Genomic DNA, 14845 nt, shown 5'->3' on the forward strand with positions numbered 1-14845 from the left:
CCTACTCTCATTTCGGCTAAACTGCTGAACCGATTGGAACCAAATTTGGTACGCATACTCTTAGGCATAAAATAAAGGGCTGAACTGCTTTTGGTTAGAACGCGCATGCGCAGATGTGTGGGTGGTATCTGTGCCAGCCGCACAGCCAATTTTTTGAATTAAACACTCTGCCAGATTATTTGGTTTTATTTGAAATTCCATATTATACTTACTTGTTTTCCGCTATTGCAGACACTCTTCCTGTCCGTCTGCCTATCAGTGCTGTGCTGTGCTGTAACTAGTACACAGGATTTTAAAATATTTACTTCTTGTTTGAATCTTAATTTCACCCTAACCATCTGGACCATGATTAAAAAATAAGAAAATCGTTATTTACAGATCGATTTTGATGAAACGTTCCAGCGAATTTTACTTTTTACCGATGACCATGTTTCACAAAGAAAAGTTGTTTATGCAGCAAATTCGGTGGAATTTTTGTTTCAATTTTCCTTTTCCTGTTTTGGTAGAAACTCTAAAATGCGTCTATCAATGAGACATGCGATGTTGTTAATCATTTGGTTAAAATTTGTGTTGCCTTTTGCCATGTTAAATTATATCCCTGTTTAGCATTTAAATTATTCGGTACTCAATGCTTTGTACACTCACCAAAAGAGAAGAGGAGGAAGTTTGACAAGAATAAGCTCGTCGAAGTTATCTGGTTGGGTACTCTGGGGACAAGGACGGTTATCGCGTATGGATTCTAGAGGGATGTCAAGGGATGCGATCTCCAAAATGGAAAAGCAGTCGACTGCCATCTTTGGTACCAATAAAAGCGAGTATGAGTGTGACGTCACTAACTCAGAAGAAGGAGATCTCAATCCTACATCAGCACCAGACCCGTTAGTACCTACCAGCAGTAGAATCTGTGGAATCAATTCAAGCTTGCATCAACAAGGACAACCTCTGAACACTTAAGAATGAAGACTCATTCGAGGAAAATGGAGGAAAACAACAGTGGAAACTCCGATACAGATCGAAGATTTGGAGGAAGTTGAAGGACTATGCAGTAAGTGGAAGCTCAGAATGCTACACCATGACAGCTTATGAAGCTAAACCGTCTACGAACACGGAAGCCATTGAAAGCTCTCAACCCAAAAATTGGAAAGTGGCAATGATTGAGGAGATAAATGCGCTCAATGAAAATCACACTTGAGACCTAGTTCCTAGGTCAACTGATAAGAAGGTGATTGACTATCGGTGGGTGTACAAGGTCAAGTACAATGCTGATGATTTAGTGGAGCGTTACAAGGCACGTCTTGTAGCCAAGGGCTATCTGAAACGTGAAGGGATTGATTTCACTGAAACCTTCAGCCCTACCGTGAGATGAGTACGTTCTCTGATGAGTGTGTGTGTGTGTGCGCGCGCGCGCACGCGAGGGACTCAAAATGATTCAATTTGGCGTCAAAAGTGCTTTCCTTTATAGAAAATCAACCATGGAAGGTTACGATGATGGAACTGATAGGGTGTGTCAATTGGGAAAGAGCATTTATGAACAACGCCAAGCTCCTAGATGCTGGAATACGACGATCAACAATTTTTTTGTGTAAATGTGATCTTTACTCAAAGTGAAAATGATCTTTTTGAACTTCCGGACAACGTTGATAATGACGCTTCACGTGGGTGGATGATGGTTAGGTCGTTTAATTATTGCTGTGTTCAACGAAACGTTCCAGGTAGGTACAAATCAGTGATGCCAAATTTTATCTGGGACGGAAAATTCAAAAGTTGAATAATGATCCATTTATATTTCCCAGGAAGCCTACACTCGTAAAATTCTTGAACTGGTTCTTCAGATGAACAAGAAGCTGATCTGCTCACCAAAGACAGCGTTTCGAGAGCTTTCGAAGCATCATCGGAGTAAAGACTTGTTTTTAGGTTTTAGGGGAAGTATTGATGAAAAATCAATAAAATTAATTACAGATATTGAAAACTGTCATGTTGCCTTTTGCCATGTTAAATTACATTCCTTTTTAGGGGAATTTTTCAAGAGAAAATCAATTCCCCTTATGTGATGGTTTGATCCGGCTGTTCGTCTGTTCCTCGTTTAACTCGAGAACGAAAAAAGTCAGCGATATCAAATTTTCCCCAAACGATTTCTGAGTTCAAGAATCGGTGCTATTGATTATGAACCGGATTAAACGTCCGGTTTCTCAATACGATGAGCCGAGTGGCAAAAAATTCCCCTACTGAAAATCGTATGCGTTTCTTCGTATCTACCTCGTTATCATTAATTACAATTAAAATTCAACTAAATTGTGGCGCGACTCATTAGAATCTGTTGTTGGGGAGAAAATTGAAATATTTAATTTAAATGTATGATCGCCATCAACAAAAAAGACCTAAGGGAAGTAATATTCTTTCAAAGTTGCCGATTACTTTCTACCTTCAGCTAAATTCAAACTCGATTGTGCCAAATTAGCTTACCTACTGTCAGTCTGATAAGGGCGAGGAGAAAATATGCCTTTGCCGTATAATTCCAAAAGGATTTGAATCTGCGGAACAACTATGTACCTACAAAATAACGGGATTAACAGTTCAGTTGTAAATTCCAGGGTTCAACTTTGAAGGTTCGCAAAACTTTCGATGCTCCTACGAGACTGCAGAAAAACAAAGTAATTTATAAACATTTTATTTAAGTACATGTACAATTTTATGGCTGAGACCATTAGACACGAAATTATAACCTGCCGCACAAATAAAATCCATGAAAATAATAACTTATCCACGCAACGCCATTTAGAGTTTCGACGCCAAAATTTCAGGTACACAAGTATCACCTCTAAAAAGTTCGTTTCTTAGGTTTTCATAAAGCTGAAAAAAGTGCGATCAATTTTAGTCAGTCCCTAACACTAACTTAAGGCGCCTTACCTTTCCATCAGACTTTGCCAACACGGAATTTAAGACACTATCTGGAAATGACAACGCATCAGCTACAGCAACAGCATCGCACTTCAAAATGGAACATATATCTAATATTGCATCTTTAACTAACTTAGAGAGGGAAGGTTGAGTAAAGCCTCCCTCATACAAATAAATTAAATGCTTATCTAAACATGATAATCCATACAGCAGACCTATTGTTATTGAAACCCTTCGAACACTGATATCTACACAGTCATTGTGAATAATCGACCAATACCGAGACAGGACAACGTATTCAATGTACACCATGGAGAGAACGTTGGCCTTGTATACTTGAATATTATTAAATGCGGTAAATAGGCATCCTGAAGACTCGAATCCTGTTAGAAGTTTCTCGCTGGTTTCTTGAAGTAGGTAAGTGATTAACCATTCGAATGATTCTTGCAAAACTAGAAGTGGATTGCTGCGTTATTATAATGGAGAAGTGATTGCTTACATGTAAAAGATTTAACATCGTCACTAGTGCTGGCTGTACATTTTTTATTTCGAATTGCGGAGTGGTTGTTTAAAAAATTGCACGTGCCTAAGGGAGTACTTATGGGAACGCCTTGTTTTAAGCCATCCCACAGCTTCAAGAGCCACCTGCTAGTTTGTTGTAGCAAGATATTGTTATCACCCTCGTACGTAACCCTTGCGTCATTGGAATTTCGCAGAACACCAAAACGCGACGCGTTTAAAAAAGCATGACCGCCGCATGCCTCGCGACACTGTTGGATGGCATCCTGACAGGACCAAGTTGTCAGAGGCTTTGCTGCGGATAAGATCACGTGCATTTCTGTTTTATAAGCGGACTAAAATGGCACTGTGTAAATGTGTGAGAACGAGAATTATTGAGGTACCGTGCTAAATACTGAGTCCTTTTCGGTTGTTTGTTGTATAAGCATGTTGATGTAGTCATCTGCAATTGAGGTCGCGAAAACTTTCAACACGGCTGCAGCTGCCAAATGCGGAAACAGCCTCCATTGCTGAAAACGCATAATTTCTCATCAATCACCTGGTAATTACCACATCACATCTATACCTAGAGTATAGATCCAGCACACGACTTTGGTCCTTTGCATCAGTGCACAATTTGTATGTACTGAGCGTAAAGGAAAATAAGGCAGTCTACACTTACAAGGTACCTAGTAACGTACATGTAATTGATGTTCTATAATTGCCAGTTCTTCGTCTTTGTTCGCTCCAAACTGCTTCCTTACCGCAGCGTACCTAACGGCGATCACTACCGCACAAATTAAGTACTCCGAACTTTCTTGCACCACCGATACACGCCCCGTTGACAAATTACCAATCGTAGATCCAAAAACCTTTCCCGGGCTCGACAACTGTGTGATATACCGCCCATCTGCAGTAACATTTGCAAATTTGTTCAATAGATTGGATCTGGGAATCTTGTACTTGTGGAAGAGTATGATTCTATAATAAGAAGTGAGGTCAGTGTTTTTTAACGCATTTAACGCATACGCATTGTCAACTCCGTTTAAACCCAGTTTTAAGCCCATATCTTTGATTGTTATCCCAGAGTAGACTTCGTAAGTGCCTGGATGCCTTATTGGAACTAAAAATGCGTGCAACCCGTAACACGATCCTTTGACGTATAACTGCGCAAACACTATGCCGATTGTACAACTCATTCCTTAAAAGTTAGTTACCGCAATTGTAATTTTCAGCTTTCAGCTTACCCAAATTTCCCGACCAACACTTAGCGGCTTGAAAGTTTGGAGTATCCAGAATGAATTCTTGACTTTCTTCGTTGTAGGTCGCGGTGGTTTGCATGTTCCTAGTATCGCTACCATGCGCAACTTCGGTCAGCATAAAAGCGGCATGTCTCTACAAATGTAAGAATAGAGAAATAATTCGTATCATGTATTTTTGATCATCTACCATGCTCTCCCAGGCCAGTTGGCCGATCTTTTTCTGTCTATCGTTGCCTAAAAGGATGATAGACATGTGCGCTAAAACAACGTCGACGATCAGTTTCACTGCCGCATCGGGAGAGACTACCACCAAGGCCTGGCCAATGGTCATAAAAACCCTTAACTGCAATTCATCCCATCAGATATTCCACGTGCGAAATTTCGCCACTTACCCATTGCTTTAGTGGAGTGGAATGAATATCGGCTGGTAATACATTGTAGCTCCTAACCGCAAGCAGTTGGCGAATGACAATTTGTTTTTGCTCTTCTATTGATGGTTCCCCATTATTTTGTTTGAAGGCAGACTCTTTCTCGAAAAGACTCCACAAGAAATTCTACAAAGAAGGATATCATTTGGAATAAACAGCAGCCTAGGTACGAACCTTCGTTTTAATACGTTGTGGATCTTCAAAAACCAATTTCAGTTTCTTCCAGTTAAACGTGGCCTGTTTTCTGTAGAAATCTAGATCTCCAGGTGGAAAATCCTGGATGAACGAATCTTGACTCAAATCCATAGTAACTTCTCACGTACGGGCATCGATAGCAACTGAAAGTACGATAAAGCAATCACTTCGTTATCGGGCGGAACCGTTTCGTATATAGTTTACTGTGGAGTATTGGTAAATCGTATATGAATAATCGGGACGCTCTATCTTTAAGACGGAATCGAGAATTGGTAAGTCGCATACGCGCTCAATACTGATAAAAATGAATATACAGGTGACCATGTATTCTTCTTATTATAAAACATGTTTAAAAACTACTATAGACCGTTCCAAAAATGTTAGTGCAACAGTCTGGAATGCATTATCTACCTACTTCAACAACATCTCAGGAATTCTAGGGGGTTATAAGTCCAAAGATGATGTAATTATACCTAACTATCTTATCGCAATTGCTACTTACATACTCCAAGAGATAGTCATAATGTCACTTTCGGATGGGCAACATTTTTTTAAATACTTATTCCAGATAAGATTTTAATGATTATTTATTTGAGATAAGAATACGTGTATAAAGTTTCATATCAGAAAACAACTAACACTTTTTGATAAATAGATGGAAGATGAAACATCTTCAAACAATAAAATACAACCCTTGCATAAATGCATCGCTTTTATCATGGTCGATTTATTTTTAGTGCAACCTATGGTTATCCAAGAACTGCCAAAATTGTTATTTATGCACCAATTTTCTTGAGAGAAAGGCAAAACTCGATTGATCTTTGACGCAGACTTGAAATTTATTTTTGTGTAAAAGATTAATTGCGCTGGTATGAACTCAAAACGTTTCGTTTAGCGTCCCCACGTAACTACACAAACGCTGATAACTTCTAAACCTCACACAAAGTTTGAGGACAAATAACATTAACTTGATGAATAAAATGATGAATTGCCGGTGGCTGTTCAGATGGTTCAAACGTTTACTTTTAATAACAAGAGAGCCTTAATAAAAGACCTAACCGCTTGCTTTTTCAACTTGACGGAATTTTTCCACAAAACCGATAAAGGTTCTACAAGGTAAAAGTAATTGAAGGTTTATTTATTACTGAGCTAGCCGTAGTATTAATTATTTCATTGCAAAATATTAATTGTTACAGTCACATTTTCCAGTGCCGTAGAAATTAGATTTTATTTTAGAAGCGCAAGGGTTGTATGTTAATAATAATATAAATAATTTTGAATTCGTTATTTTTAAGCACGCTCTAGTATACCATGGTATAAAAGATAAACCAATGGTGGGACTACCTAGATTTTTCGGTGTGCCTTTTCTGCTTTTGTCAAATCCAAACTGTGGATAGGAACAGACATTCTACTTCCGACGAAATTTTTATCTGGGCATTTTTGAACGTGAGAATAACGAATCCAAAATTAGGTTTTTGAAAATTCCAACTGTAATTCCTGGTTAGGCCCCAAAAGAATGTATTTAAGAATAAGTATAACATTTTTGCGAAAGTATTACCAAAACCAGTTCTTTAGTTTCTCTAGCGAAATAACTAGAAGATTGGGTATTTTTCGTTTTCGTTTACCAAGTGCGCAACCGTTTTTCATGCTGCGCTCTTATTAATTAGTTGTTGTTGTTGCTTCTTAGTCATGAAATAGCATTTGATAGTATTTTCAGCCAAATGTTTGGCTACAGTTATTCTTCTGAAAGTAGCTGTTCAACTTAAAATCGTAACAAAGAGCTTTTTTAATAGGAACCTTTTGCATGTGCACTTGCGTAAAATTTCCACACGGCACGAAGACGGATGGACAAATCACACAATAATTCTAACAATAATTCCTTTTCGTCTTCTCCCATAACAATTTGTCAATATATCATAATATCACATCTATTTTTCGCGCATTTTTTAAGAATTAAAAAAATGTGCTATTTTTTGCGTTTTGTCCGTCCGTCCGGATCCACTTCTGCCGTTTCGAACTACCTCTAGCTAGGGGAATGGGCCTAGAGTCCTGGAATTTTTTGCAGTAGGTAGCCTATACCTTGAAGGTGTGCCAGACGGCCATCAAATTTCACTGTCTAAAAGCCCCCCCCTCCCCTCCCACGAATTATTTCTTGAGATGCTGTTTTTGAAAGTAAAACGTGCATAACTTTTACATACGACAACCAATCATCATCGTCATAAATTACCTAAGGAATTTTGATAATCTTATTATCTATGAAATCGTATCCTTAATAACTATTTGACATATTTGGCGTGAACAGGCAAAAAGTTCGTTGCGTAACGGGCTAAAAGTACTGGATTAAAGCATTTTGTAGCTTCGAAAAGGTAAGCATTCTCGAGCGATTTCAGAACAAAATGTATTATTTTCGAAGAGAGGAAAAACTTGTTTATGGATCCTCAAACCCTTTATAGTTTGGTATTGTGGTCCATCCGTCCGTCCGTGTGCGCTATAATTCTTTTTTAAAGTGGCCGATTGTCTTGAAATTTGGTGTACGGATACTTTGGACAGTAAGGACGGGCGCTAAGGATTTTCGGGAATTCTACGGATCGAATGTTTTGAGATCGAGAGCGATGCACTAGGAAACCGATTTTGGTATAGGTCTTCAAAGATCTTTAAATTTATTTCGGGTAATGAGTTCCGTTTCCTTCGTTGAAAAATTTGATTCGATGATTTCGATGTGCAATTATCAAGTTCAGCTAAAAGTACCTACGCAAGGCTGCAGCCTTAATATGTAGACAAAATTACGAGTTTTTTCTTTTCAGTAAAATTTATATTACGACCAGCGTCAATTTAAACTTTAAAGAATGGTCCAGTCTTGAGAGGTTCGCCAAGGCCAAATTTAAAACAAAATTACTTACTCTGTAGTATTCCAAGAAGTATCGAAAATCAACGCGTTTTTCTTACTTATTGTAGGTAAAAAAAGCGTAAATACACGTTAAAATTACAACTATATCAAATTGTTCACACACAAATTTAAACAAAACATAAAACAACTTTTGTGTCTCTTTGAGGAAGAGATGATAAAAACTAATGATGGGAAGCGTTTTTATTTTGACCTATGATGTCACTAATTTATTCGCATCTGTAATTATTTACAGAACTAATTATACCAAATTACACAGTTTTTGTGATATGGTTCAATTAGTCGCCTTTGATTAAGCAAACCTGTTTAAAAAACCAAAGAAACCCACGTTGAAAAATGTTAATTTGGGCATACCTTTTGATAATCCGTAAAAAATGCTGAAATGTGCTCACACCACCGCTTAATTTAAACATTCACCAGTAGCTAAAGAATAAATATACTGAACAGAGCAAAATGACCAATTTTCTGTGCATGGTACAATTGGTTGTACTTATACAATAATTCCGACCAATAATGTATCACTTAAAAAGTCCACAAAACACTCACGGCTACGAGTTGGTCAGTTATATAATTGTGATTACCTTGAATCTTTTAAATCCATAAAATCCAGGCGATACCGCGGTTGGGGAATTCAATGGCGATCCCACAATTGTAGATAACAAGGCGTGAAATACCGAAGCAAGTGCAAGGCTTACCCAAATATAAATATCCAAGACGAAATTACCTCTTAGGGTATAAGCGGTCTAGACAGTGTTACATATTTACCTTGTGGTTACCTAATATGTACCTAAAATGAAACTTTCCTGATGTGTATTTTGATGTGGCAATAAAAAATTTAAAAAGTCTAACAGTAGGACTGTGGATATTTATGAGAGATCAAAGAACTGATAACTTCTTATTTCAAGGTGATGATCATAATAGGTAAATCACCCATCATTAGCTAAATCAAAGTTTAACTAGCCATGTCCGTCGCGGATTCTCGCGCAAAAATAATTACCTACTAAACACAGAAAGCGCAGGTACTGATCCATATAGTATTGAATATGCCAGTGCATTTCTTTCAAGCATGACATAATTACTATTAGCACAGATTAAATAACAGTGCTAATAGGCTGGGGAGTGTCACTGGAGGTAATTCTAAACAGAAACTCTCTTGAGATCGTATGTAATCAGCATTGAATAATATATTATTCAATGGTATCAGAGAGAACGCTGGTATAAAGGAGGGTTATGCTCTTCTACTTGCAGCGTCAATTCGCGTCGATGTGACTCGATATTGCACTGATCTCATGCAAGAGAAGAAGAAAAAGTAAAAAGTAACAAAAAAAAATAGATTTTTGGAAGGACAAATAAGTTGGTACAGAAGTAATATGTTATGACGTTTTTTTAGGATACTTGATATAACCGTAGGTGTTTCCAATACATAACAAACAATAACAACGTGAAATGTGTCAAATTCATTTATTTTGTAGGTATTTGTTATGATTTTTTAAATTCATTCCACCATTAATTCATAATCAATCAATATTTGATTTTACTACTATTTGGTAAAGAGAATTTGATAGGATGCAGGTAGTTGGCGGTACGGACGAAAACGCTAAAACAAAGGTCAACCTCCATAGGTCGTACCATTGCAGTTTTTTATGCAAATTACAAATAGCAAGCGTTGTGAAATGAAAACCCTCTAGAAAATTTACAAATTTCCGTCTAAAGTTCCACATTCAACATCGAGAACAATTCCTTAAGACTCCTCTATAGTCAATCCGCTATATTGTAGTTGTTGTTGTACATATTATATATGTAACATATCCTGGCAGTTTTTAAGTTTGCATTGTTCCCGTTTTTCTATTATTCTATTAAAGGAGAAAAACGCTAGTTACGCCACTGGAAATGATTTACCGCGAATCTTAACAATTAATATATCGGGAAAGCACAAGTGGGGTCGTTTATTATTTATTCCAATGAGTGGAGAGTTAGCAATTTGCACCAAGTCGGATACCATCACGAAACAGTCAACCACCAACAGAATTTCGTGGATCCTGTCACAGAGGCTCATACAAGAGATAGAACTGATGTAGCTGCAAGAAAATCAAGAGCGTTATAATACATTTTCAGAATCATTTGAAGCATTTTTAGCTTTTCTAGACGGTATCAGTACTGTACATAGATATAGGAATTAAAAAAAAATAATCCTATAAATTATACCTGAATCACAATCTCCATTTCAAACACTCAAATGCGTGCGAAATGGGGCCTTTAAAAATTAAAACAGCAGTGCTTTAAAGGTTGCGAAGTAATAGTTTCAAATATGGCTTATGAAACTATCATCTGGGACTTAAATAAAAAATCCTCTCAGGTGGACTTCTACAAATGCAAAAGATTTCTTTGACTTGTACCTATTCCTATTCCTTGTTTGAAGCTTTCACAAACGCGTGTAATTTAGGGTATCTGTTCCATTTCTTAATCGCAGCATTGTTTGAAGTTTTGAATGATGGAAGATTTAAATACCTTAGACATTTCCTTCATATATAACAGCGTTATGATGCATTTAAGACTTTGTTCGTAAGATACCTCCTATTCATTTACAAAAACAATTTTCATATTTTTATAGTAGGCTTTACAGGATTCGAATTTTGCACTACCGACTTTTCTTCTTATTTTGCAACAAGCCACTGAATGGACGGTGTATTATCTTTTTCAACTGAACTCATTTTATTTACAAAGACGGTGACTTTTATAAGAAAACGTTAAGTGACCAAAGGTATATATGCCAATATGGATTCATCTTATTTATGGATCAGTTTTGTAATTTCGTGTAATATGGCGAGTTAGCGAAATATATCAGACATAACTCATTTCGCTGTAATAAAACACGTGTGACATTTTCTAGTATTCCAAGTACCTATGTCAGTTTCAAAATATCTCGAGATTGTTCAAAAATACTCACAAATGAAGCAAAATATTGTGATATTGTCAAGGATGTATCCTTATTAGCCAAAGTCACACAAAAAATGCTTTTATTAGTCAGTAAAAGATATATTATACTAAAAGTTTATTTAGTAAATATATGTAATACACATATCAAATAACATTTCTTTGGATTTGACAATATAATCAATTCAATTAGAATATCACACTTGCGCTTTAAGAACTTGTGCTTGGCAGTTATGGAAATTGATTGTACAATGCAGGTATTACGTACCTATATGTAAGTAATTAAACAAAAACTGTGCACAAAGAAGATAAAATATACAAATATAACTTAAGGATTGTCTTCACAATTACGTACATTAAAGGCATGTAATCACAGCAGCAAAAATTAACTATGTTGTTATTCTAATCTTATCATAACTTCGACATTAGCTTCAGGTTTGGATTATCATCAAGTTTGATTTCTCTCCACCAGGTAGGCCTCGACATAGCATTGGGATTATTAAAAAACTCTGCTTGAATATTATCATACAACTGAAATAATAAGGTATCAAGTGATAGATATAATATGTCCAACTTAAGTACCTTTCCATCGGCCTTTCCAAGAACTGAGTTTATTACAAAGTCAGGTGGGGCAAGTGCATCCGTTACCGATACCGCACACTTTTTCATTTCATTGCATAACTCCAAAATCGCATCTTGGATGTAGTTCACTAATGAACCGTTACCATAATTTCCCTGCAGTAGATAAACCAAATGTTTATCTAAACACGATAAACCATACAGTAAGCCTAAGGTACCTAAAATCGACCGCAAATCTGCCTCCACATGCTCATTTATGTGATTCCAATAATATTTTAACGCGACATACTCTCCATATGCTTTAGATAGAGGGGCAGCTTTATACACTTGAGAATTGTTGCGTGCGGTAAATTTACACTGTGTTGTTAGCAATTCGCTTTGTTTTTGGTGAGTGTTTTTAAGTAGGTACGTTATTAACCATTCGTATGTTTGTGTTACGACTGAAAAAAAAATATTATGCACATTTCCAAATATCCTACAAGAGGGATAATTCATTTTTTGAGGTTTTACAAGTAGTATAACAACTTGGACTAAGTTTACAAACTTATACATAGTTACATGAAGGAAACGTTGTGCAACAGTACTTATCATGCTGTAAACAAAACCATATAATTCCGATTAGTTCCAAAGATATGCCAGAAAAACCGAAATTTTAATTAATTCTTTTATATGGTCAGTAAAGAAAGTACATACTGTATTGAGTAGCATTTGTTATTATTACGAATACAATGTATGGCACACAGTTTTAACAGGACGGTGCACCCTCCCACAATCCCCAATCCATGCAAGAAAAGCTATCGGGGACATTTCCTGGAAAATGGAAAATTTATCAAACAGTTATCTCGCACGATTAGGGCACCTCTGTTACCTAGGCAACATACAGTTACAGACTTCTATTTGATACCAATTCCATTACAATCTGGCAAACGTTAATTTTTTTGTTAAGTCAAAGTCTATATTTGTGCAGAAATGGTAAATAATCTGAACTCTCAAAAAATGATCTACCCCTGTACTACAATAAACTTACATGCCACAGTTTTCACATGTCGAACAGAAGATCCCGCAAATCTTTTAGAAAGAATTTCGTTGCAATTTGTTAAGAAAGAGCATGTTTTCAAGGGACTATGGGTTGTATTGTGATTAATTACAGAAGACCATTGCCTCAGCAACCAGTTACTTGTTTGTTGAAGTAAAACGTTATTATCACCCTCGTAACTAACACACGGGTCCACCGTGCTTCGTAAATCGCCAAATCGTGCAGCTTTCAAATATCCATGTCCACCACATGCCTCTCTGCACTCTTGGATCGCGTGCAAACAAGTCCATGTAATCAAAGGCTTTGTAGCTGATATTATTGCATGTATTTCTGATATCATCTCCCTCTACAAGCATGCAATGAGATTTAATCTACAGGTGTACTCGGAGAATACCAAATTATCTATCGCCGTATCTGTGTTGGACATTTCAACGGCGTTTAAGTAATCATCAGTTAGGGACGTTGTAAATATTTTCAGAACAGCTGCGGCGGATACATACGGAAACAGCCGCCATTGCTAAAACGAGAACATCACCAAAGAGTTGCAAAAAAATCATACTAACATGTAACTGATACTCGATAATAGGCACCTCAGGGCCATTGTCAGATCCAAATTGTGTACGCAAAGCAGCGTATCGCACTGCGATAGTAACTGCATTAATCAAATTATTCGAGCCTTCTTGCATGATCCCAACGCGGCCAGCGGACAAATTTTCCAAAGCTGCCCCCAAAAGTTTTCCAGGTTCTGTAAAACTACTTTCATAATCACCATCCTTTGTTACATCGGCAACTCTGTTCAATAAATTCTGACGTGGAATTCTATAATTCTGGAACATTACAAACCTACAAAAGTCCAAATATTAATAAATACACACACAGGCGAAGACTACCCGTTATCGATACCGTTCAGACCAATTTTTTCACCAATGTCGCCAATTATTAATCCAGGATATGGTAAAAGTGTTTTAGGATCTCGCACCGGTACTACAAATGCATGTAAACCAAAACACTGACCACCTGTATAAAGTTGTGCAAAAAGTAATACCATAGTACACGTTTTTCCTGCGGCATTACATCAGTTAGCTACATAAGGTATGTGAAACAATAACAGTATACCTAAATTTCCTACCCAACATTTGGCTGCCTGAAAATCGGGTGTGTTTATAACAAACTCTTCAGTTTCCTGATCGTAAGTTGCTGTAGTCCTCATATTTTTAGCATCACTACCATGTGCAACTTCAGTTAAAGCTAAAGCCGAAAGTGCCTACAATGTACACGTCAACTCGGAGCAAGAACACTAGACTAACACTACCTGTTGATTCCAAAGTTCCTCAATTATATGCTGATGTCTTTCCGTTCCTAGTGTTGTCAAAGTATTTTGAAAAAGATAGACGCCAATAGCCTGTTTGACTGATACAGCCGGACACACTACAGCGAGAGCTTCATTTATGGACATGAGACACCTTGCCTACATTTTCTTTCATTGAATAGAATAATACAGAAGTAAAGGAATTTACCCTATCCTTAACAAATGCCTTGTTGGTGCTTATAGGCATAAATTTGTATTTTCTAAATTGCTGTAATTGCAGCGCCGCTATCCGTTTCTGTTCTTGCGTTGTGGGCTCCTCGTCGAACCTTTGGAAAAGAGGGTCTTCCTCTAAAGTATTCCATATTTTTAACTGCAAAGAAAAAAAGCATGTGAATTAAGGAGATCCATTTTATAATATATCAATTCGAAACACAGGAGGCTCTACATTGGTTTTAGTTAAATAAATTACGTTCTTTTGGTATAAGTATCGCAATTCAAATGTTGATCTCTTAAGGAGATCTTATACGTTCTAAAAGGCTTCATTTGTACAGGTTTTTAAACTGTTTTTAAGGCTCTTAAAGTTCTTTAAAGACCATCCTCAACAGTTATCAAGGATTCACAACACTCTTAACTGCTTTTGACGTATCCTAGGCACACTTGAAAATCTCTAAACATCCTTTGAGACTCTCGACATAGAAACACTGATTCGGTTTGAAAGAGAGCTGAGGATATAACCCCAAGAAGACTCTTAGAGATAGTTTGGGCCTCTTGGAAGCTCCTTGCGAAAATTGAGAACCTTAG

The 14845-nt window shown here is 36.9% G+C and overlaps 2 protein-coding genes across 5 annotated transcripts; both read right to left on the bottom strand.

Annotated features, from left to right (window-relative positions):
- Positions 1 to 2652: 2652 nt before the first annotated feature.
- Positions 2653 to 8735, bottom strand: LOC116177286 (peroxisomal acyl-coenzyme A oxidase 3-like). Of its 3 annotated transcripts, none has more exons than XM_031496219.1 (11): positions 8541 to 8735; positions 5261 to 5424; positions 5051 to 5212; positions 4846 to 5001; positions 4644 to 4791; positions 4426 to 4597; positions 4098 to 4377; positions 3801 to 3926; positions 3398 to 3752; positions 2908 to 3350; positions 2653 to 2850 (listed from the first exon to the last, which is right to left on the bottom strand). In XM_031496219.1, exons 2-11 carry the CDS (start codon positions 5390 to 5392, stop codon positions 2776 to 2778), a joined length of 2049 nt encoding a protein of 682 aa, XP_031352079.1. In that variant the 5' UTR covers positions 5393 to 5424; positions 8541 to 8735; the 3' UTR covers positions 2653 to 2775. The 3 variants fall into 3 exon arrangements, with proteins under 3 accessions (XP_031352079.1, XP_031352081.1, XP_031352080.1); XM_031496221.1 differs by lacking the exon at positions 8541 to 8735 and adding an exon at positions 8182 to 8350; XM_031496220.1 differs by lacking the exon at positions 8541 to 8735 and adding an exon at positions 8178 to 8350.
- A 2490-nt stretch (positions 8736 to 11225) lies between these two features.
- LOC116177397 (peroxisomal acyl-coenzyme A oxidase 3-like) lies at positions 11226 to 14414 on the bottom strand (the record flags this gene model as incomplete). Of its 2 annotated transcripts, none has more annotated exon segments than XM_031496366.1 (9): positions 11226 to 11651; positions 11703 to 12139; positions 12727 to 13081; positions 13130 to 13252; positions 13299 to 13578; positions 13626 to 13797; positions 13852 to 13999; positions 14048 to 14203; positions 14253 to 14414. In XM_031496366.1, coding segments are annotated over 9 exon segments (1953 nt in total), but the record flags the coding sequence as incomplete, so codon positions are not given.
- Between the last annotated feature and the right edge of the window lie 431 nt (positions 14415 to 14845).

This window comes from Photinus pyralis, unplaced genomic scaffold, assembly GCF_008802855.1.
Source record: "Photinus pyralis isolate 1611_PpyrPB1 unplaced genomic scaffold, Ppyr1.3 Ppyr1.4_LG7, whole genome shotgun sequence".
In the NCBI taxonomy this organism is placed as follows: Eukaryota; Metazoa; Arthropoda; class Insecta; order Coleoptera; family Lampyridae; genus Photinus; species Photinus pyralis.